The sequence below is a fragment of the Melospiza melodia genome, chromosome 8 (genome assembly GCF_035770615.1).
Source record: "Melospiza melodia melodia isolate bMelMel2 chromosome 8, bMelMel2.pri, whole genome shotgun sequence".
Lineage (NCBI taxonomy): Eukaryota > Metazoa > Chordata > Aves > Passeriformes > Passerellidae > Melospiza > Melospiza melodia.
In genome coordinates, this window is record NC_086201.1 from 4,836,255 (window position 1) to 4,859,145 (window position 22,891).

Consider the following 22,891-nt stretch of genomic DNA (forward strand, 5'->3'; position numbering starts at 1 on the left):
GTACACAAAGAGCAGGACAGGATTTATATATTACAGAAGTACATAGGAAACATAACTGGGAACCCATCGCACCCAGAAGACTTTATTATCATGCAGGAGGTTCAGGAATAATGGCAGCTAAATACATTTTTCTCTGTGTGTGCCTCAAGTCTGCTTTCATATGTAATACAGAATCACAGATAGGTTTGGATTGCATCTAATTGCATCCCACACCATCCTGCCAAGGCCTGGGACACCTTCCACCTGATGAGGCTGCTCAGGGCTCCATCCCACCTGGCCTTGGTTGTTTTCCCTCTCAGGAAAGACAAACCTAACAGGTGTAGGGACACAGTTTGTGGTGATTGGGGGTGTACCCACTCATCCCCAGTGGGTACAGCTGTGAGAAGCAGGTGAGCAGCATTGAAGGGAATGAGATGAGGGGCACTGACCAATGACCAAAGGGAACAGAGGGCACACAGGTGCAGTGCATTGACCATGAGGGTATAAAAGGTTGGGCTAAAGAACAAGAAGGGCACATGCTTGAAGCCTTCAGGTGAGTTTTGGTGTTACTCTGTACGTATGGGTTGAGGACTTGTAGGATTGTATGATGGTCCTCTGTGTACTGTGGTTGTCTCAATTGTGAAAAACAGGTACACAGGTACATTGGTAAATCTGTGGGGGTGTTTTCTGTTTTTTTTTTTTTTTTTTTTTTTTTTTTTTTTTTTGACAGTCCACAATAGCCACCAAATAAATAATTTCAGTATGAGGAAGCTGCAAGCTGAGCTTCTTTTCCCTTTTGTAGAAACAACTAAAACATCTGAGCATGAGAACCTGGTGTGAACCCTTTGTGAACCTCGTGTCAGCCCAGGAGGAACTGACAAAAAGGATAGTCAGATCAATTGCTTGAACCTTTCATTAAAAAGCCATTCAGGAGAAGTTAGTTCCTTATATCATTCATCTTGAATGAGCTGTGATAAGCAGTGTGTTTCATTGAACACAGAAGGAATAAATGAAGGCAGGATTTTATTACAGCGAATTCCTGTGGGAGCAGTTTGTCCAGGAAGCTTACAGCTCCTCTGAGTCATTGTCAAAGGTGTATCACTTCAGGGGAGATGAGATCAGCAGCATCTTTGCCTGACTGGCTGCTCTCCTGTGGGACCAGGTGCCTGGAGTTAGAGCAGCATGAAAGGCAGGAAGCACAAGATTGGCATGGGTGGCTTTTGTGGCAGAGCTGGCTCACAACTTCAGAGAGTTCACAGAGATGCAGGGGAGTAAAAAATGCTGCCCTTCATGTCTCCTGCGGAAGGAAGAAAACGCTGAACAAAATGACCTAAATCAGAGTTGGATGAATTGGCACTACTCCCTGGGTTTGGGGAAAACAGATCCTCCTAAAGATGCTCACAGCTGCTTCTGCTGCCCCGTATTTCTGCAAATCTCAGGGCTTGCTCTGCAGCTCCTTGTCTTGAACTGTGGCTCTGCCAGAGAGCTCTAAAGCTCTCTCCTGTTGTTTCCTTCAGTGCAGCTCCTTCCTTTAAATCTTGCAGCAGAAATACCAGGCTTTGACAAATGCAGAGGTTTCTGTAGCTGTGATGAAAGTGGAAAGCTCAGTGATGCTCATTCTTCACTGCCTGTGTACTTTGTAAACCAGTTCTGGCTAAGAAAGGGAGATCAAAGTGGGTGCAGAATCTTAGAGGAGACAAGAAATGACAGTCCCTGGCTTTTATCTCTTTATATGTCCTAGCTGGAGCATTAAAAATATCAGTGTTCTGCTTCATGATTTTTCTTTGCCTCCTCACTTCCCCAGAAACCTGTTACAAATCTAACCAAGCCTTAAATGTATACACTGTCTTCCATAGCTTGTCCTTCAATATTTCAAACATTGCCAGAGGCAGTCAAACTCTGTTTTCTTCCAAAGGTTTTCAGGATCACTATTACAGCTGTTACAAACTAGCTAGTAAAGTAGAAAATACATTTGCTATTCTAGTGTTTAATGTTTTATTTATTAAAGGCATCAGGTAGAGGCATTAAGAACATGCCCTAACTCTTGGTCAGTCCTGAAGGGCACAGGCAGTTGGACTAAATGATCATTGTAGATCCCTTTCAAATGAAATATTCTTTCCTAATCTGTTCTGATTTGTTATATTCTATCTCTTACCCTCCATTGTTATTGTGTTTTTTGCTTTTTCACTTATGGGTTCCCCTGGCAGGGTTAGCAGATCAGCAACAGAGCAAAAATTTCTGGGGCCAAAAAGTGTCTGTCACAATAAAAAACCAAAAATGTATTTGAAATTATCTGATGTATAGTTTAGAGGAGGAGGGAAAATGTCAGTCAGAAGTCAGAAACAGATGGCAGCTAACAGTGGTTCTTTAATGGTTTTGTAAAGAAAATGCAACCATTTTATTGCTAAAAGCCACTCATATGATACTGGAATAACTTTAATGAAATACTACCATTTTTTGTGGGGAAAAAAAGAGCAGATAAACTTTTGTTGTTGTTGCTTGGGTGGTTGTTTTTTTTTTTGTTTTTTTTTTTTTTTTTTTTTTTTTTTGGGGGGGGGGGGGTTATTTTTGTTTTTAATTTTCCCCAAATGGGCTTCACTTGCCAATTTATTGTCGCTGCTCTCCAGCTTTCCTGGCTGTGTGCAGCTCTGTTCTGGTTCAAGCTGCTGCCTGTCTGCATCCATTAAGGAAAGATTGCAAACAAACCAGGACTCACTGTTTGTGAGTCAAGCAGTTCTCTTCCAGTAGGAGCTCCTGGCTGTGCAGCACCAGCCAAATATTGGAGAAATAAAATTATAGGTGGTAAAGGATGGTTGATCCCTGTTTGCCCAGAAAATGAGATGTATGTGTTGGATTTGTTCAGGTAGATGTATTAAATCAACAGCTCTGCATCTCAGCCTGTAGAACCATTTTAGGGAAGTTTTCCAGTTTATCCTCTATGTGGGACTTTTCTTGGAAAAATGTAGCAGATTTAAGGACTAGGGACAGGAATACAACAAAGCCAGCTACAGCCACAAAATATATTATCTTCCTATGCACAGGGGCCCAAAAGGCAGAGAAATATACCAGAAAGCACAGGGAAAATGAGCAGATTTAGACAGTGTGTGGTTCATGGACCTCTGGGTAGTCTGTAGATGGTGTGGCAAAGAGTTCTAGGGAATGCCCTGAGAAAATTGTGTGAAAACACTTTCTTTTCAGAATAGTTGCATTAGGATAAGTAGTAACTTTGTGTGCCAGCCACATCCACTTTTCTCCCAAAATTTCAGCCTGATTTTGAGAGTGGCAGTCGCTCCAGAATGGAAGCTCCAGGGCTCAGATGCTGATAGAGACTCTTCATATTCATGTTCATCCTACTCCCAAGCAGAACTCGATGAATAATGATCAAATGGATTAAAACTGTTCACATATTAGGATACAGATTTCTCTTTTTCCTTAGGTCATACCCAGTTACTTAAAGCCAGCCCTGTAGCAGAAATTTCTCTGTCCATTTGCAGGTTATTTTCTGACTCATCTGCATAGTTTTGAAAAATACCCTCAGAGCACGTCCTTAAGCTGGGTTTCTCAACTTTTTTTTTTTTTCCTTTTCCTGGAGGGAAAAAAGTGTTGTTCATTAAAACTTTTTTTTTTTTTTGATCAGCAAAATTATTGAGACACAGGACACAGCTTGAGGCTGAGAAGGGCTGGAGTGGCTTTTGTTTGGTTTTGTGCTTTTTCCTTCTGGAAAACATTGTAGTCTGTATTTCTACACGATTTCTACAGTTTGTTTGCATCATGCCTTGTGCTGATTGTGTGTGTTTAAGCAGATTCTATGAAGGATGTCTACAGTAGTGACATATATAATCTCCATGGGTTTATCCAGCATTACATGTCCAATGTTAAATTGTTGAGTCAGAATATATCCCCATTGTCTGGTGTGAAGGTTTTGAGTGCATCATCAAATCAAAACAAGCTTAAAAAAGTTAGAAAATCAATTGGTATGAGGAATAATAAAGGCATAGGTGTTGAAAATTTGGAAAAATAATTTTTTATAGCTGTTACCACTTCAGGATTGTTTTTGCGTTGGTTTATTTTTTTTACCAAAAATAGTTATGACTAACATGCAGAAAATGGATGTTTAAGCAGAGCAACCATACACTTCAATTATAAACTTGTGAGCAACTCTTGATAGAAATAAAATGTTCATTTCCAACATTTAACTTGCTGACATGCAGTTTTCATAGCAAGCTCTTTACAGGGAGTGTGTCTAATGTATTCCCAGCTAATGTACATGGCAGCGGTGCTTCCTTCCTGAGACATGCACTTAAACATATTTCAGTGTTTCTAAAGTTTGAGATTTAGGGATAACACAACCGTTTAGTAACATCTTGCCCTGTTGCCATTCCCAGAGCTGCTCCCCAAGTGCCAGCAGATGAATTGCCAGCACAGGTGTGCCATCACCAGGAACGGCACCCGCTGCTACTGCGGGGATGGATACGAAACCAGCACTGACGGGAGAAGCTGCACAGGTAAGCAAGAAATTCCGTGTAACATCAACATCCAGGTGTCTCCACGGATCCCCGCTGGCTCTCAGGGCCAGGGAGCTGGTGGACAACCAGCATAGAAATGTTGCCTCCTCATCCTTCTTCAAAGGTGTTGGTCAGGGACAAGTGTGGGCTTTTGGGGCAGGGAGTGGGAAAGAGTGTGTGACGGTGTTTGCAGGGGTCTTAGGAGAAGAGGATCTGACTCCAGGTTTCAGAAGACTTCATTTATTGTTTTATGATATGTATTAAAACTGTACTAAAAGAATAGAAGAAATTATTTCATCAGAAGGCTGGCTAAGAATAGAGAAGGAATGAATGATAACAAAAGCTTGTGGCTCAGACAGAGAGTACATTGGCCATTGATTAGAAACAACCACATGAGACCAATCACAGATGCACCTGTTGCATTCCACAGCAGCAGATAACCATTGTTTACATTTTGTTCCTGAGGCCTCTCAGCTTCTCAGGAGGAAAAATCCCAAGGAAAGGATTTTTCATAAAATGTGTCTGTGACAAAACTGTCCTTAAAATGAGAGTCAGGAGCTCCCTCCTGACTCTCTGATGCTCCTGTGCCCCAGCAGCAGCTCCCCTGAAGCCACTGAAGGATCAGTGTGTTGAGGTTTTTCACAAGCAGGATGGGACTGTTGGGATATGTTCTTTGAGCTTTATTGTAGTGTCGGCCTCATTGCATGGTTGAGACAATTGGAAGATGGTAACAGCTCACATACTGCCAGCAGCCAGAGATTTTTCCTTGTTACAGAGTGTTTTAAAAACTTTCTAGCCAGTAGCATATTGCTAAAGCTTACAGAGAATTATTCTAGCCAATCACTAAAAGTTCAGTTCTGCCTGCTTCACACAATGTTGCTTTAAGCATCATTTTACCTTTGCTGTTTCCCACAGCTCCGCTGGTCTGGGGCAGTTCTGGAGCTACAGCTCAGTTGTGTGAGCTGCTCCCTGTCCACACCTGCCCACCAGGAGAGCCTCTAAAACTTGAAGTGTTTCACCTCACAGCCATGAAGTCACACCTAGATTAGAATTTTATAAATGGAGCCTCCCAAGGTTACACAATTTATTTTGGATATTTATTTTTATTTATTATAAAATAAATATTTATTTTTATTTATTATTTATTCTGGGAACATTATTTTGGAGTAATTAATTGTAGACTTAAATTGTAGACTGTTCTCTTCCATTTTTGAAGTATATGACTTCTTCAATCTCTATCCAGGTGTTTGTTTCTTACTTTATTTTTCTCTGTTAATAATCATATTGGAGCTCTATGGCCCTATGGATGTTCTCACTACCAAACACTTCTCTCTCCAACTAAAAGTACTGAGCCAGATTCTTCATAAATATAATTTATTATAAGTTCTTTGTCTCTATGGTTGTCATGTTTTGTGATTAAAAATATATCTCAGGAAATAATTTAAACTGTGGATTTTTTTTTTTAGAATGTCAATTTATTACTTAAACCCTCAACCACTGTTTAATAGCATATCTTGATTTTATGGTATTATTTTTATACACCCTAGTTGAGAAAAATGTTCTTTACATTTATTAGAGGAGTACATAGTTTTTGATGTTGGATGGTGGTTTAATGGAGACATGGTGACAGCTCATTTAAGGAACTGTAAGACATTGCCAGCATAAATAGGTTGAGAAGGGTAATCAATTACTTGCTCTCCTGAAATGTTGCTCCATTCATCAACCCTGATAACTAGTGATCTCTACTGCTAACAAGGACCCAAATGTCTCCCTGACATGATGCAGGCATTGGAGACTACTTGAAATAATGAAGGTTTTATCTTTCAAAATTAAGAGCTATTGAACTTGAGAACTCCTGCCCTTCTTTCTGGCTACTTGAGTGATTTCAACAGCCAACATCCCTGATAAATTCATGGTTTGGGAAAGGAAAAACATCAGGCCTCCCACCAAAATGATTCATGACTTATAAAACTCGCTTAGAATATACTCAATTTTATTGAATTTTTCTTTTTTTCCTAATCCCTAAACTAGACCTTGTTAATGTCCCTTTAGATGTGAATGAATGTGACACATATGGAAGCTGCAGCCAGATGTGTGTAAATACAGAAGGCTCCTACACTTGCAGCTGTGTGGAGGGTTACGTGCTTCAGCCTGATAACAAGTCCTGCAAGGCCAAAAATAGTAAGTTTTAACTTCTTTTTTTACCTTCCTGAAAATATTTTATGGTTTTGTGCTGGAGGATTCATGTGAAAAGACAAAGATGAACACAGGTGAGATGAACTTTGTTTCACTGCACTACAAAGAGCTGCACAACAAGCTTAGGAAAAAAATATTCACTTATTAGGACAATACTCCAAGGGAAATATCAAAAGTTATTATCTGGATATTATTAATTAAAGCAAAATACTCAATTCAACCAAGATTAGAAGAGTTCCCAGTTTCCCTGTTCATAAATAAATCAAAGATTTTCCTCACACAAACAAAAAAACACTGTTTACTCTGGGAAGACAATGGAGACGGGGGAAATGATCATGAGGTAATTGTACCCTTAGGATGAAAAAAGACACGAGATTGCTTTGTCCTTGCATCATCCCAAGAGGTGAATTTCCTGATATACATATTCACATGAGGCTTTTTTGTTGCTTAGTGCATGTTTTCATTACTTATAGTGGATTGGGTATTTGAGGAAATTAGTCAGTTGTGCTTAATGAGGCAATATAGTACACAGTGTTTTCTTATTCAGCATAATGAATTAACAATGCTTTTATATAAAAGCACAATAGAAGTTCCTTAAGGAATTCTTCAACATCCACAATGCTGAAGCATGTGCAGCTGGGTATGAAGTAATGTTTATTGTATATATATTTTTAAGGCTTCCTTTTTGTAACTATTTTACCATCAGAAAATGGAAAGGTCTAGTGATGGTTTTGAGGCTTCTTCACCTAAACAGCGTTACTAAATGTGGCCTTCCTTGATCACCACTAGGAGTAAAAGAGTGTTTTCCTGCTTATACTGGTTTTCTTGATCCATACATGGACATTTTACTTTTTCAACAGACCCTGAAGTCGTGTGAGATGACAGCCCATGCAAAGTTAAAATAATTTATTATTCTTCTTCCTCCATCTCATGAAAATCAAAAATGCAATTCTAGATCAGGAAATGCTCATGGTGCCAGTACTGGACTTGAGATGACCCTTTTATTTTCCCTTTTTACACACAGAAAACTGAGTAACAACTGAGAGTTGTAGTTAGCTGTTGGTGTCAAGATGAAACAAATCACATTAATAAGGGACTTCTCTGCAGTTTTTGCTACTTTATCATGTTTATTTGACAGAAGTTTTCACATTTTGGTATTCTCAGAATGGAATCACTACTCATTAATCAAAGAAATCCCTGTAGGACAATACAAAGCAGGGTCATGGTGCTGCACAGAAATGAGTGCTCCCCATTACTTTAGGTTTTTTGAAAACAAGCTAGCTTTGGATCAGAACAGAATCCAAGGGAAAAAAAAGCAGGTGTCTAAGGAAAAAAGAAACCCAGCCCTTAGAAAACCTATCAAATTTTCTCCTTAAAGAACCTAAAGCAAATAAGGATGGGAAAAGAGCAGCCTCTCTGCTTTGTCGACATTTGGCAAAAGTAGTTGTCAAACAGATGAAGAAAATGAGCTGAGGAACATTCAGCTCTGTGTGTAAAAGCTGTGAGAGATAAGAAGCAGCACTAGAGCTGTAGGCTGGGCTTTCTGTGCAGCTTTCAGCGTTAATAACTGCAGATCTGCTCTGAATGTGAATTCCCATCCATGCTGGGATCCTGAGCACGACACAACCCAGAGCACCAAACACCCCAGCTGGCTCTGGGAATGAGCTGGGAGCTTTCTGAGCACTGAGGAGAGAGTTGGAGGTTTGGACAAATGGGATGGGACTGCTGGGACACATCCCTTGGGCTTTATTGTGGCATCAGCCCCATTTCATGGTTGAAATTTCATGGTTCATAATTGAAGGATGGAAACGGCTCAAATCTTGCCAGCAGCAGCCAAAGATTTCTTTGTTACAGAGCATTTAAAAAGGTTTCTAGCCAATAGCTTATTGCTAAGGTGTGGTCATGTGCAGGGGTCCCAGGATGAGGGAGGTGATGAGAATGTTGACTCCATGTTTCAGAAGGCTGGTTTATTTTATTATAAATTATATTGAAACTATACTAAAAGAATAGAAGAAAGGATTTCAACAGAAGGCCAGCTAACAATAGAAAAAGAAGGAATGATAACAAAGGCTTGTGTCTCGGATAGAGTCTGAGCCAGCTGACTGTGATTGGCCATTAATTAAAAACAACCACATGGACCAATCACAGACGCACCTGTTGCATTCCACAGCAGCAGATAATAATTGTTTGCATTTTGTTCCTGAGGCCTCTCATCTTCTCCGGAGGAAAAATTCTAAGGAAAGGATTTTTCATAAAATGTGTCTGTGACACTGCAGCTTACAGATCATTGTTCTAACCAATCACTAAAAGTACATGTGCTTCATAAAATTTTGTATGCCTTCCATTAACAATACACAATATTCCATTATTAAGCCTAAAACTTTCCACTATTTTGCTGAACATATTTTTTTAATTTTTTCCTGTAGTCTTAATGTCTATCTTAGACAAGTCTAAAACTCAAATTATTGTTTCATGTCCTTGCTTGCTGTACTACTGTAACTTTGCTCCTTTCAGGCTTTACAGCCACAACTAGCTGGAAGTTCTTTACTGTTTCTGAGGTTTCACAGCTTTCTAGAAATCCTCTCACCTTCCCTATTTCCATGAGGAGCAGAGAGGTGCTGAGCAGGTGACACTTGTTGGTGCCTGCAGGAGCCCTTCCAGGGTTGGGGACATTGTGGTGACCCCACAGATCCATCAAATGCTGGGTGGCCTCAGATCCTGTCCCCCCTCAACCATCTCTGCACGTGTGGGGTGGCAAAATTAGCAAAAAGCTCCCCAAAATCTGCTCCTTGCTGCCCTTCAGGCTGGGAAAGTGCTGAGGTCTCTCCCTCATTAAATTCTGCATTTTCTTCCTCAGCACAATTAAATAACTCTGGAGCTGAAAGCTTTTAGCTGCACATTCCCTTTGGGAAGGATGTTAAAATGGGTATCAAAACAGCTGGGGGTTCACTGTGGGGTTTTTTTTCCAGACTTTTTAAGCATATTTTCTTTTATGAATGAAGAGGCAGTTAATGGTTTCTTCTGAGGTGAAAATGAAACAAAACACAGATTTGCTGAACAGAATATAAGAACTTACTTGTTTACCAGGTTTTTATGCCTAAATTGCAAAGTCTGCATGTGATGAGAAGAGTATTTAAGGAAAGAAAATTACAGAATTGGGATATCTAGCTGAGGAAAAGAAATTCATCTGTTTTACAAAAGTTCCTGGTATATTTTAAATCTCCAAGGCCAATCTAGAGAGAAATGCTGTGTGGTGAGAAACATTTGTCATGCAGATGAAGAGGGATGAACTGATAATAACTAAAGAAAAAAAAATCTAGCTTTTAGGAAAAAAACTCAGCCCTGTTTAACTGATTTGACAACACAATTTTCTTGTAAAATCTCATGAAAATAAGTTGTAAAACTTTAGAAATAAAACAACTCATTTGTGAGGTACATTATGGTTAAACATCAAAAATAATGTAAAAATAAATTGGTCTGATTATTTTTTCAGATTTTTATATAATACATACCATGGGGACAGCAAAGCTCTTATAATTTACAATGTATACCCCAGGAAAAGGGGGTTGAAGCTGTTTGTAAACTCTGAATTCTGGGCTTTATGCCTTTCATATCATTGTGGTGGAAAAAATAGAAAATGCTGGCATTTCTGAGTTTTGCTTCAGATGAGAAATCTGTTGGCAGTGCAAAACACCTTCATTTCTGATTTGTTGTGGCATCACTTATTGATCTGTATTTTAGACAAGATCAGGTAGGAGGGAAATGCAAGCCTTTCATCTTTTCACCACTCTATCTTAAACATAATTCAAAGGAGGATGCTTTCATTTTAGTCAAGAAGGATGAATCATAAAACTTCCCTGGATTAAAGAGCTATTCACATCTTATCTTTCCTATAAAATGGGGGGGGAAAAAAAAAAGAAAAACTTGTGAAAATAACACACATGAAGTCCACTTGTTTGAAAAGCTGCTGTCAGCTCACTGGAACTCACCCTAAATCTGTCCACTAAACTGTTAAACTGTGTAGAATCTGTTCTCCAGGAACAGACAAGCAGTTTTTGTGAGAGTGAAGACATGATTTTTCTTAGTATCTCCTGTTTTTCATCCACATTATGCTGTACAGTAAGTTAATTTATATATTTTTATGAACTGTATCTATTTTGTACATTTTTATTATCAATACGTTATATTTTTCAAATTTTGAAATCAGCCTTTATCTGAGCAACACTGAAGGAAGCAGGTAATCTACCCCACTGTGCAAAACCATGATTGACTGCTTTAATCCGTTGAATTATTGAATGTATTTATGCTTTAAAAATACAATTTCAAGGCCAGTAATCCAGTTTCTGTATTTTTAATGTGTAATGGTGCCTGCTGAGCAGAACTTCTTGGCAATGCCACAGGTCCTTGCAGCACCTTTGTCTGCAGCCAGGTTTGATTACAACCGCTGCTCAAGAGGGTTGAACTGAATTCCTTTTAAGAATTCCTTTATGTCTCAGACCCTAATACCAAAATACAGCCTTTCTCTGGAGTTTAGTGAGGTGTTAAATCCTGGTTACAGTTTTCAGGAGGTCAGTTCAAAGAAAAGCTCTGGTTCTCTCTCCCTAAACCTGAACCACGTGGTGGCTTTGAACCTGCAAACAGCTCCTGTGAGCTGCCCTCTCTTTGAGGCTTTAGATACTGCAGGCTGTGGAAATATCCAGCTTAACACACAGAACAAGAGCAAAAAAATCATAATAAAGGTCTATCCACACTGCTGGGAGCTGGGGAAAGAGTGATTGAATCCAGAAGCAGGCAGTGGTGTTATTTTGTGGGGAGGGAGAAGCTGAGCACGGAGCTGTTGGATGTGAAAATAAATCCCCAGACTCAGCAGGATGCAGATGGAAACTCTTCTTTTGTACCAGTCTGGGGTGAGTGGGTGATAGGGACACAAGTTCCTAAATCTGCCTTTCCTCAAGGGTGGCAAAAGTTGCTGAGAACAAGGGGAAAGAGAGATTCACAGGCACTGACTGCAAAGGGACCTACCTGGCAGGTTTCAAACAAAAAATTGCTTAGTGAGAATTCCCCCCTCCCCTCCACTATTTTATCTTTTGGAAAGGGAAAAACAAACAAAACAAGACTCAAAAGCTTCACTCATGGCTTACACCTCAAGGGATTGTTTTGCAAAGAAATTCAATCCCTGTAGTTCTTGGATATCTTTTGAAATTCAAAGCAAAATAATGCTTGGATCTGATCTGATGGGTGGAAGGGACTGTGGGGATGATGAGGACAGGCAGGAAGTTCCAAAAGTAACACTGCAGAAGTGTGGATTTACAAATGTTCATGTGGGATGCACTGGAGAGGGACAAGATGTGTAACAATACAGAATATACTTTACAGAATGAAAATAAATGAGTAAATGAAATCCACATTAGAAAGAATGCATACTGAAGCTTTATAGAAATAAAAAAATATTTATTTATTTTATGGTGCAAAAAAAATCTTATTCAAATAAGGTTGAAATAAAAGCAGGTATTTCCAAAGAACAGAACACCTTTTGCTGTGGCTTTGTGTGAGACTGGGCACTGAGCACTGTACTCACTGAAATATTCTTTTCTCTTTAATCAGACCTGCTGATGAAGTGCCATTTGTCAAATCCTTTTATTTATGCCATTTTTTCCACCATTTAGACATCTGGAACTGCTTAGTGAAAATTTGAGAACTCCATTAGGTGGAATGTTGATTGGAAGGGCTGCATGTCAATGCAGTGTTCAAACATTGATGCATTCCTTTGAAAACAAGCAGATTACATTGGGGTGAGAGCTTCTGATGTGGCAACACATTTTTTTTTTTTTTCAAATGTGCCTAAATTGCAGAGTTTCTATGCTTTAAGGTTTCACTGCACTGGATTTATTGCCAGGTTGGTTATAACTTCTTTGAGTGGCACCCCCTCCTCAGATTGTGTCCTATTTTAAAATGAAAAGCATCTTACAATTTCCTGTGTCCTCATGAGTTCTGCAGGTTTTTCTGGCCTTAATTCTTTTTGAAATTCCAGTAATCTGGATAGAGATAATTTGCATAAGTTGTATTTCATTTTATGACTTAGGCATGAAAAATGTTGCAATAATGATACTTGGAATTAAACAGAGGCTGTGTGGCTGGGGCAATTAATTTTCTTTAATGATGTGAACCATTGGAACAGCAGGATAAAACAGACTAATAATTGGGAATATATGATAGCTATGAAAATAAAAACAAAACCAATTTATTACATATCTTAAAACAAGCAGGTAAGAACATTAAAAACTGCATTAAAACCGAAAAGACAAAAATGAAATACACAGCCTGTTAATCGCTTAAACCCTCCTCACTTTGTTTTCAGAGCCTGCTGACAGACCTCCTCTTCTTCTGGTCGCAAGCCCTGAGAAGGTTGAGGTTTTGCACCTGGACGGCAGCAGGGTGTCTGCCTGGAGCCCAGCGAAGGGATCTGCGGTGGTCACCCTGGATTTCAGCCACAGGGAGGACACCCTGTGCTGGCTGGAGTCCCGAGACCTCTCCAGCCAGCTCAAGTGCTCCAGGATCCCCCCAGCGGGCGCCTCTCCAGAGGAGTGGACAGTGAGCATCGCCCAGAACCTTCACAGTGAGTGTCTGCGGTCTGTCCTGGCAAACAGGAGCCTGCAGAAGTGGTTTGGGGCTTGTAGCTAAAGAGTCTTGAGGCATTGAATATTGCAGCTCGCACTGAAGGGATTTTTAGGGTTTGTCACTCGCATATTCAGCCTTGTGACAGGGCTTGCAAGGGTTTTGCAGGGTGAAGAGAGAGAGATGAGAATGTTGACCTCATGTTCAGAAGGCTTGTATTACCGCACCTGAGTGGGCACTGGTGGTGATAGAGAGACGGTGAATCTTGTTTCTTGAATCAGAAGGCTTGATTTATTAAGATATTATATATAATACATTATTACTATACTAATAGAATATAGAGAGAGGTTTGCAGAGCAGCTAGGCTAAGAATAGAAAGAAAGAATCTATATCAAAGTTGTGGCTAAGGACTCAGTCTCCTAGCTTGCACTGGTGATTGGCCCTTAATTATAAACATAGAAAATGAGCCAATCAAGGTGTTCCTGTTGCATTCCACAGCAGCTGATAATAATTGTTTACCTTGTCTTCTGAAGCCTCTGGCCTCCAGAAGACGCAGAAATCCGAAAGAAAGGATTTCTGTGGAGAAATGTCTGCGACAGGCTTGATTTATTATTTTATTCTATATGTTACATTATTACTGTGCTAATAGGGATAGAGAGAAAAGTTCTCAGAAACTTGCTAAGCTAAGAATAGAAAAGGAATGAATAACAAAGTTCTGTGTCCAGGCAGAAAGCAAGAACAGCTCTGCTGTGAGTGGTCAGTAAATCCAAACATTCACCCAAGACCAATCCCAGATGCACCTGTTGCATCCCACAGCAGCAGATAACCATTGTTTACATTTTGTTCCTGAGGCCACAGCTTCTCAGAAAGGGGAAAAATCCTAAAGAAAGGATTTTTATGAAAAGATGTCTGTGACACAGCCTGAGCTGCAGTGTTTGTGTCTATGCAGAGGTTTTTAAGATGTGTGGTTTTATAGACTGTTGTTAGGGGGTCTGTGTACAAATCACAAACAGGGTGGGGATGCTGGGAATGTGCCTTGAGCTGTTTGATTTTCCAGCATCAGTCTCCTTACTTGGTTATGACAATGGGAAGGTGCCACCAGCTCACACCCCAGGCAGCAGACCAAGAACTTAATGTGACAACTCACTTTATAAGTTTTTTGTCCAATCACACAAAGCCAAAGCACATTGACAGCAGTTCTATCCAACCACTATAAGCACAGGTACCTTTGGTTAAACAATGCTTGCTTATTTCAAATACAATACCTGCTTGTGAGCATTAAAACACAATGCACAGAGCTCCATTATTAAGCTTCGAACTTCCTAATATCTCGCTAGATAAACTTTTCTGTAGCTTATGGAGTTATTATAGACAAGTGTTAATACACAGACCATTGTTCTTTTTCTCCTTACTTTTCTATATTTTACATAATTTTTCTGCTGACCAATCTCATGGCTGCTGCTTAGCTCTGATCACAGTTCTGCTGTCTCTGAGGCCTGCCCTTTGCAGCTTTCCCAAAACTTTCTGATTTGTGGATTCCCACATAGGCTAACTATAATGTGTGGGAGTTACAAAACCAGCAGTGCAATGGAAGAAACGTAAGAGGCTTCTTTTTCTCTGCCAAAATAGTGCTACATAAAGTTTGAGAGCCATTCTTTGCTACTAGGACAATGCTAAAAATGAAAAGGAATCAGATTTAGCACACCAACTAGCAAAAAAAAAATCAAATTAACCACAGTCCTGGGCAAAATGTGCTTTGTTTTGAACTCTGTGTGTGTGTGTGTTCTGCCATGATGTTTGCACCATCAGAGTGGCCTTGTGTTCCTGTTCCCTGCATGTCCAGGGAATTTCTGGTCCTGTGCTGGCCAGACCGGCAGCACTGCATCTGTTTGCAAAATCAGGGCCCTGGGATGGGTTTGACATGAACACAGGGCTGGAATTAATGAGCTGCTCATTTTTCATAATGCCAAGCACACACCAGCTTGTGGTATCTAATATTCTTCTCAAACCTCATGGTAATCATTCAATCTTATTTAGATGAAGAACAATAATTCCCTTGGATATGAACTGACTTTAGAGACTTGCTTTGACTTTTTCTTTGATTTTGATTTGGGAAGTAGTGCTTAGGGAGTTCAATAAAACAACTTTGGGAGCTCTGACTGACACACTCTCCCAGATGCAGCTGTGGGAGTGTTTTTCCCAAGCACACACGTCCACAGACACTTCTGCTGTGTTGCTCAGTGGAGCTGCATCAATCCCCATGGTCTGGGCATGTCTCCTTAGAGGAAGAAACAGCATGAAACTTGCTTTTGTTCACCTAATTAGGATCTTCTAGACACCCCTGGAGTTATTCCTGCCAGGACATGGCAGGGATCTCATGTTGCTCTGCCTGGTGTATTTGTCAGATAATCTTGTGGCTGCTGCAAAATTGAGTTTTAATTTTAAATTCTCCTTTTTCTTCGCTCCACCTTCTGTTACCTGTCAGGTCATTTCTGCTGTTTCTCTTCATCATACAGCACTACACCTGATGAGGGAAATTAATTTTGTTACTCTGTCAAGGAAAATGTTTTCCGGTGTAATTGCATTCTCTGCCAGCTCAAGCCAAATAAATGGACAGGGCCAGGGGGTGATTCACATAAAATTGTACATTCTGTTCTTCATAGGAAACTTTCTTTTGTGTTTGTGTGAAATTGGTTATTCCTAAAAGTATTAGGAGAAAAAAAAACATAAAAGGCTTTCTTAGCAGTGTTTGTGGAATTTATCTTTTCTATTCTAATCTTCTAATCATTTTGTTAGTGGGAAAAAAAAATTACATTTGACACAAAAAAGTGCTAGAAAAGTCAGCTATACAAAGTGATTGGGACTGCTTGAAGTAGATTTATTCAAAGTGTTTTCTCCAGTGAAGGCAAGTAAGTCTTGTAGTTAGGAACAAAGAATACAGATAATCTTTAAAGATGAAAGTCTCCATCTAGGAAAGCAGGGACTATGAAAATGACTTGGTTTTCATGATGGGTCATAGAGCACCAGCTCCAGGTACTGAACATAAGCTTTGGATTCACAAAAGAAGGAAACTAGAGGACTGTAATTCCCTATCATTCACCCTCAGAAGACTTCACTTTGGAGAGGATGAGTCCCAGATGGATGGAATCAGATCCTTTGAAGCACTGGGAACTTGGTCTGTGTCTCACTCTGCAGAAGGGGAGAGGCTGAGCCTGCCCTTGGGTGTTTTTTGCTCTGGAGAACAGGATACAGCTCCAGAGATACTCCCTCATGCTTAATAATTAGGTTAATTTCACTCTTAATATTTATCGTCTCAGGGCTTGTTTGGTAGTTTTATCCCCTCACAGCTTTCTGTGGGCACAGCAGTATCAGCATTTTGATCTCTGCCAAGGCCAGGCATTGCCATGTTGTTTCATCTTTGTCTTTTTAAGAACAAAAAGTTGTTTTTGGAAGAGAAACTGGAAATTTTCCTCTTGAGAAAGATTTATGCTGACAGTGCTGGAGCCAAATGGGCTTTCAGAGGTGATTCTTCTGTAAGGGAGGCTTGAACAATCTCTGTCCATGGTAACAGAGGTGCTCCTTGACACCTCACAGCCCACTTCAGTGAGTACAGTGAGACTTTCAGCAAGAATCATTTATTTAAACTATCTCTAGGCCCAAACTAACAAAAATTCTTTCTAATGTGGAAAATCTCCCAATTTTCTGCCCTTTCAAAGCCATGATGAGCAATCTTATATTAATGCTTTTGTGTGTGGGCACTGAGAGGTGGCCAGAGCAGCATCCTCTGGATGCAAGAATGTCCTTCTTCCTCATTTTAGGAGTCATTTTGTGTCTTCATCATTGCAAGCACCTTTCATGCCCTACAAACCAGCACCAGGCAGCACAACCTGGCTTTTAGCTGCTATTCTTCCTGCAGAATATAACAAAATCTCTTCTGGGATGATGCTTCAATGATGATGCATGATATTTTCTGCTTGGCTGACGTTTGATTCAGCTTTCCTTGGCACTCAGTTATCTCAGCACAGCACAAGCAATGCTGTGTTCAGCTCTGCCACCTGTGCTTTGTGCCCACAGCTGATCGCTCCTCACCTGGGAAGGAGCACAGGCTTTTCTCTTGGCAGCTGTGTTTGGACAGGGCTGCTCTGGATTAGGAGAAACATCTTGTTTCTTCTGTAGGAATTCAGATTTTGCCTGCCAAGGTTGGGAGCAGGGGGTGGTTTGGAGGGGCTGGAGTCTCTGGAGGGAGAGGGATTTGCCTCTCTGCTTGTGGGACCCAGAACCTTCTACTTGACCTTCTGGCTGGCTTCTTGGATCTCCCGCTATTTGGATGTGAGTGAGGAACATCAGACAGTGAGCCCAGGGAGTCTGACGATCCAGGAGTGTCTGTTTGGGTACATTACTGTTTCCTTCCCTCATTTCAGCCCCTCTAATGGCTCCTCCACCTCCTGAGCTGAACCACTTCTCAGCAGTGATTATCCATAAGCACTGCTGTGTTCAGAGTAGCTGCAGTAATTTCCCCTGGCAATGATGAGGCTCAGTGAGTGAAGGAAACCCCAAGCACTGGAGATGGTGTTCCTGTCAGAAATTCCTGTGAATTGCCATGAATATTCATGGCAAATCAGAGCAAAGTTTGGCTTACTCTGCAGGAGCAAAACTGTGAAGATCTGGGGGAAAAGTGTTTATTCCTGCATAGTCTGGCCCAAACTTGGCTCCAGACAGGCACTCAGAGCTGTCACGCAGTTGTGGGATGTGGGTTTGCTTTTCCTCCTGTGACAGACAGCCCATGTGCCTTGAGGATGCACAGAAAGGAGAAGGTTTCATGTCAAAGGTGATTTATACCTCACATGGCTCCTTAGTAGTGTTCAGAGCACCTGGATCAGTCATGGGGCCCCAATGGGAGGTGAGAAGAGTGTCCTAAGGGAGTTTCACTGAATAATTTTCCTGAGTGTGGGCTTCTCCACAGAAGTCAGCTGATCATCTCTGGCTGATCTTGCATTGCTGTCCTTGCATTTCTAAGAAGACAGGTCAAATGATGGTTTTGGGATAATAGACTTTCTTTCTTTGTCCAAAGGTGGGCTTTCTTGCTTTTTGGCTTTAATTTTATTTTTTTCTTTTTTTTTTTAATAGTGTCAACATCTCTTTCTTAAGTGCTCTAGACAGAGCCAAGAGCAAATATACAAAACTAGGGTAATTTTCTCATTAATTGTTGATTCAACTATAATTTCCCATCTCCTTTCACTCTCCAGCCAGTCAGTCTCCTAAGGTCCTGCAGTTCTTCAAAACAGACCATCCTCTTTGTTGCTCTGGAAATCTCATTTTTATTGGGCCTCATCACCTTGTTATTGATGTCCTCTCCCAGGTGGCTCGTGAATGTTGCCTCACACAGGTTCAGCACAGGTTATTGTTCTGGAACTTGGTGATGCTCCACAGAGAACCAGGATTGATCCCCTTGGGTCATCCTTGGTCCGTCTCTGCCCTGTGCATCTTTCCTGAGTTTGCCTCATGTATTCCTCAGTGTCTGTTGGGATTTTTGTGTTTCCCTGTTTGCATTTTGTTTTAATTTCCATATGCTTTCAGATTTTTTTTGGACGTTTATCTTCCACGACACAGGAAATGCTTTCTTTGCAACTGTTAGATTCCTCATTCTGATGTTCCTGAACTTACAGAACTTTTCATCTAGGATTTGATACAGCCTCAATGAGGTGCTTTCCTGGCACAGTACGGACTTTTATTTAGTGCAGGAAATGGTGCTATCTGATAATTGTCCTTTTTGAGAGAGTTTTTCAGTCCCCTGAAATGCCAAGAGTCCTTTAGAGACTCAGGCCTGTACAGAAACTTCCTTTGATCAGCGTGCTCCTCTCTTTAGCTCCTTGTCTTTGCTGATTTTTGGTTCTGCACAGCCTTTTTGATGGTTATCAGTGGAAGGATAAGGGTAGATCATATCTCTTCATTCAACCTTTCTGCTCCAGCAAGCTCAATCACTTGGGCATCATCTTTGTGGTGTATACTGCAAATTGATTCTCCTTTCTAATGAATAATATTAATATAATCAGGTTTATACCTCAATTCTCAATGGTGTTTGTACAGAAGTTAAGATATAATCTGTATAGCTACAACCCTAAGAGGGTCTTTCTTCTCTTAGGGGGTTCTAAATATTATTTGTGAAGGATCTGTCTGCTTTTGCTGCATCTTTAGGGTACAGATTTCTCTATCTGGCTTGGGAATTGTTCTACTGGTTTGAGTATTGTCACCAAACATTGTGTTGTGTCACTTTGAGTGCCAAGCTCCCATGGCAGAGAGCCTGACTTGGTGGCATTTCCCTTCAAAGCTAGAGGTGATCTGCACTTACTCCTTTTTTGACACCAGAGCTATTTATTAACTGACTGTTAATTGCCACAAATGGATTTTTTTAGTTGTTCAGAGATGTGATGTTACTATTTTTCAAGCTTTGTTACTCATCCAGCTTCCACAATTGATCTTGCATTGACATTAGTCAAAACCCTGTGTCTGTCTTCCGTTCCTAGCAAAGCTGGCCTGATATCTGTTCTTCTTTATTTACTCTTCAGTAATTGTGTCCTGGACAGTTTCATCTCAGACTGAGTACAGGAAATAAAAAGCCTTATCTCAGTGGCATTTCTCAGTGCAAATTTTGGATTGCTTTTGTTTTGTTTTGTATTTTTTCCCCTTCTCTAACTCCTAGGCTCTGCCTGGATCTGTCTCCTGAATGCTCTCTCTGCAAAATGATCAAAAATTATCAGTGCTGAAATGTCATATTCCTTTTTCCCTGCTTTATCATTTTCTTAGCTCACCATTTTTGGACTTTCTTCTTAATTCCAAATTTGTTGTTGTCCTAAAGTGGGACATGACTGGATCTTTTTATGTCTTCCTTACATCCCAACCCATCCTGGGTAGGAAAGCTCTTGCACCAGGGAGGAAATAGAAGAGCAAGCAAGCAAACTCCCACAGCAGCAGAAGGGTTCTGTAAAGAAAAAAAAAAAGGACTTTTTTGTCAATGTAGCAGCAACTACGTAAATTTATCTTTATCAGTCAGAATTCTGAGGGACTCTGGCTGTGTCAAATTGAATTATTATGTTGCTTGGAAAACAGTAACATTTTGATTTTGTTAACAAGGTTTTTAAGGTGGAATAAAAAAATTCTGGGGACTATAGAGATGGAATGTGTAGATAACTAGGTTTCTGCTAATGTAAATCGCAGTTTTGTAGTGAGTATTTTACAAAAGCACTTATATCTTCATATACAACAGTAGTGAAGCACAAAAACCATATTCACAAGTCGTTTATTTTTTTTCCTGAAATGTGGCATTAATTATTGCATGTTTTATGGGATTAGACTCACATTTTTCCATAAAACTTTGACATCCACCTGCACCATGTTGGCTTCATTTTGTTCTTTACTTAGTAGCCACTGGAACTGTTGGAATTGTTCCACATTTCCTCAGTATTCCCAGGAGCTTGTCTTCTGCCTTTCTTCCAATGAGGAGAGATATATGAGATAAATAAGAGACAGACACTTTTAAGCTGCCCATTTCAGTGAAGTTGTTTATGGACTTGAGCCTTCAAATGCACTCTTGGAAAGTTTCTTAATGGCAATAAAATAAATGATTTATATTTCAGTGTGCTAATTACATATGCATAACTTTTTTTGCTTTCTACTGGTACTTTATTATTGTCTCTATAAATTTCATCTCTCTTATGATTTAGCCAGTGGTTGTCTTCTTGAGTGGTAAAATATCTTTGTAAATGCAACTCACATACGTTGCTAACCAAGTTTGCTTCATTTAGACTAATTGACAGCAAATTTTCCATACAGATATTTATTTATTAATGCAAATATTTAATTCAGACTTCATTAAAAGCCTAAACCACACTACTGAAGTCAAGTGAAGAAGTCAAGAATTCTTGGTTTAGGGCTTTTTATCTTTTTCATAATGCGCTTTGGATTGTGTCATTAAATGAGTTCTTCTGCCTCCTAAAGGTTTTTCCTGAGGCACAGAACAACATTGCAGGGAACTTTAAAAAGTCTGTGTCTTCTTTGAAAGTACTTTTGCCTTTACAGGAGCAAAGGGGGCATAAAAACTATAAACTCCAAAATACGGTTTGTTTACATCCAGCATCACGACTGCAACCATGTTTAGATATAAAACTGAAGCACTTGAGCAACTGCAGACCAAAATCCATCCCAGAGAGGGATTTCTCAGTAGCTAAAGCCAGGAGGGAACAGGATTTTGTTAGCACTGATCCTGAGCAGGGTTAGGAATTCTCTGTGCTACCCAGAGATCTGCAGGGAAGGCACCCACAGGGGATGGCACAGCTGAACCACACATTCCACTGCTGGAAATCTTGGGGAAGCAGCAGGAAAAGAAAAAAGGAGAGGAAAAAAAAAAAAAAAAGAAATAAAGATGTGTTTGTGCGTCTTATGCGATGAAAGGATTCATAGACTGAAATCACAAATATGCAACTCCTGATCAAAGTTGTGGCCTCTGGAAACTGCTGGTTTGAAACTCAGGTTTTGATCTGATGCTTTGTTCTGCTGCAGGGAAAAGGGTAAATAGAGAGCAGAAAGGCCTTCTGCCTTTCAGAAAGGGGTAACAATGAATAACTGCATTAATGGAAGCAAATCTGAAAGAGAAGCTACACATGTGATGAAATTAAAATAAGCTGCTACAGCGCCTCAAGCTCCTGCCTAATCTGCTTTCTGTACTCGCAGCAGCCTGGGTGTTTCTGTGCTGGACGGGAGTCTGTGGCAGACACACCAAAAAGTTTGTGTGTGCGTCAGAATAAATGAAGGATTTGTTCTTTCCTTATCACTTTTATCAGAAGCCTTTACAAAAAGATGAATTACATATTTTGAAAAGTTTTGATTATTATTTAGATTGTGATGGACATGACAAATTAAAACCTCCATCTGATTGTGGGGATTTAATATAGGATTGCTTTATTCAGTTTTTAACTCCTTTGACTGGCGTAAGCAATGGCTGGCTCAACAAATAATATCTCCAGATCATGGAAATATTGTTTTTGTTCTCACTACCTAAAATTGTGGGTTTCTACTTGGAATGAAACACATTTATTTAGAACTTTCTTATGACTTCAGCTCTGGAGTAGAACTTGAAAATCTGAAAACATTATGGATAGTGTCAGCATCATAGAAAGAATAAAATGTAACAACAAAGGTCGTCCTTTTCACTATTAGTCAGTTGAGTTCAGTATGATAAAATCTTGTTTCTTCTTGCACATTTTCAATAGTTGAGTGAAGCATGTTTGTAAAACTGACCAGTTACATGCAATAAATGCTCTGTCTGAAGTAGAGCACTTTTGCTAAAGGCCAAGGCAAAATCTGATTTTCCTTGTTCTGGAGAAAAGAAAGTGTTGGAACCATAGTAAGCAATGAAATGATAAGGACAGGCTATGCAAAGGGTCAGTTTGCTTGCACAAAATTGATGTCCTGCCACTCTGTGTGCTGGGCCAGGCATTCCCTGTGACAGTTCTGAGCTGGGGACAAAGTTTGGGTTCTCTGTGCATGTATAATTCCATAACATTTCTGTCACACTGTGTAAGCAAAAATAATGAGCTGAC

General features: G+C 40.1%; 1 protein-coding gene across 1 annotated transcript in view; it reads left to right on the forward strand.

The window, feature by feature from the left end:
* LRP1B (LDL receptor related protein 1B) overlaps positions 1–22,891 on the forward strand; it is a 641,138-nt gene that overhangs the window by 337,317 nt on the left and 280,930 nt on the right. Inside the window, exons 4-6 of the mRNA XM_063161579.1 lie at positions 4,365–4,484; positions 6,537–6,665; positions 13,039–13,296. Coding sequence (XP_063017649.1) covers positions 4,365–4,484; positions 6,537–6,665; positions 13,039–13,296 — 507 coding nt within the window. The remainder of the gene's footprint in view (positions 1–4,364; positions 4,485–6,536; positions 6,666–13,038; positions 13,297–22,891) is intronic.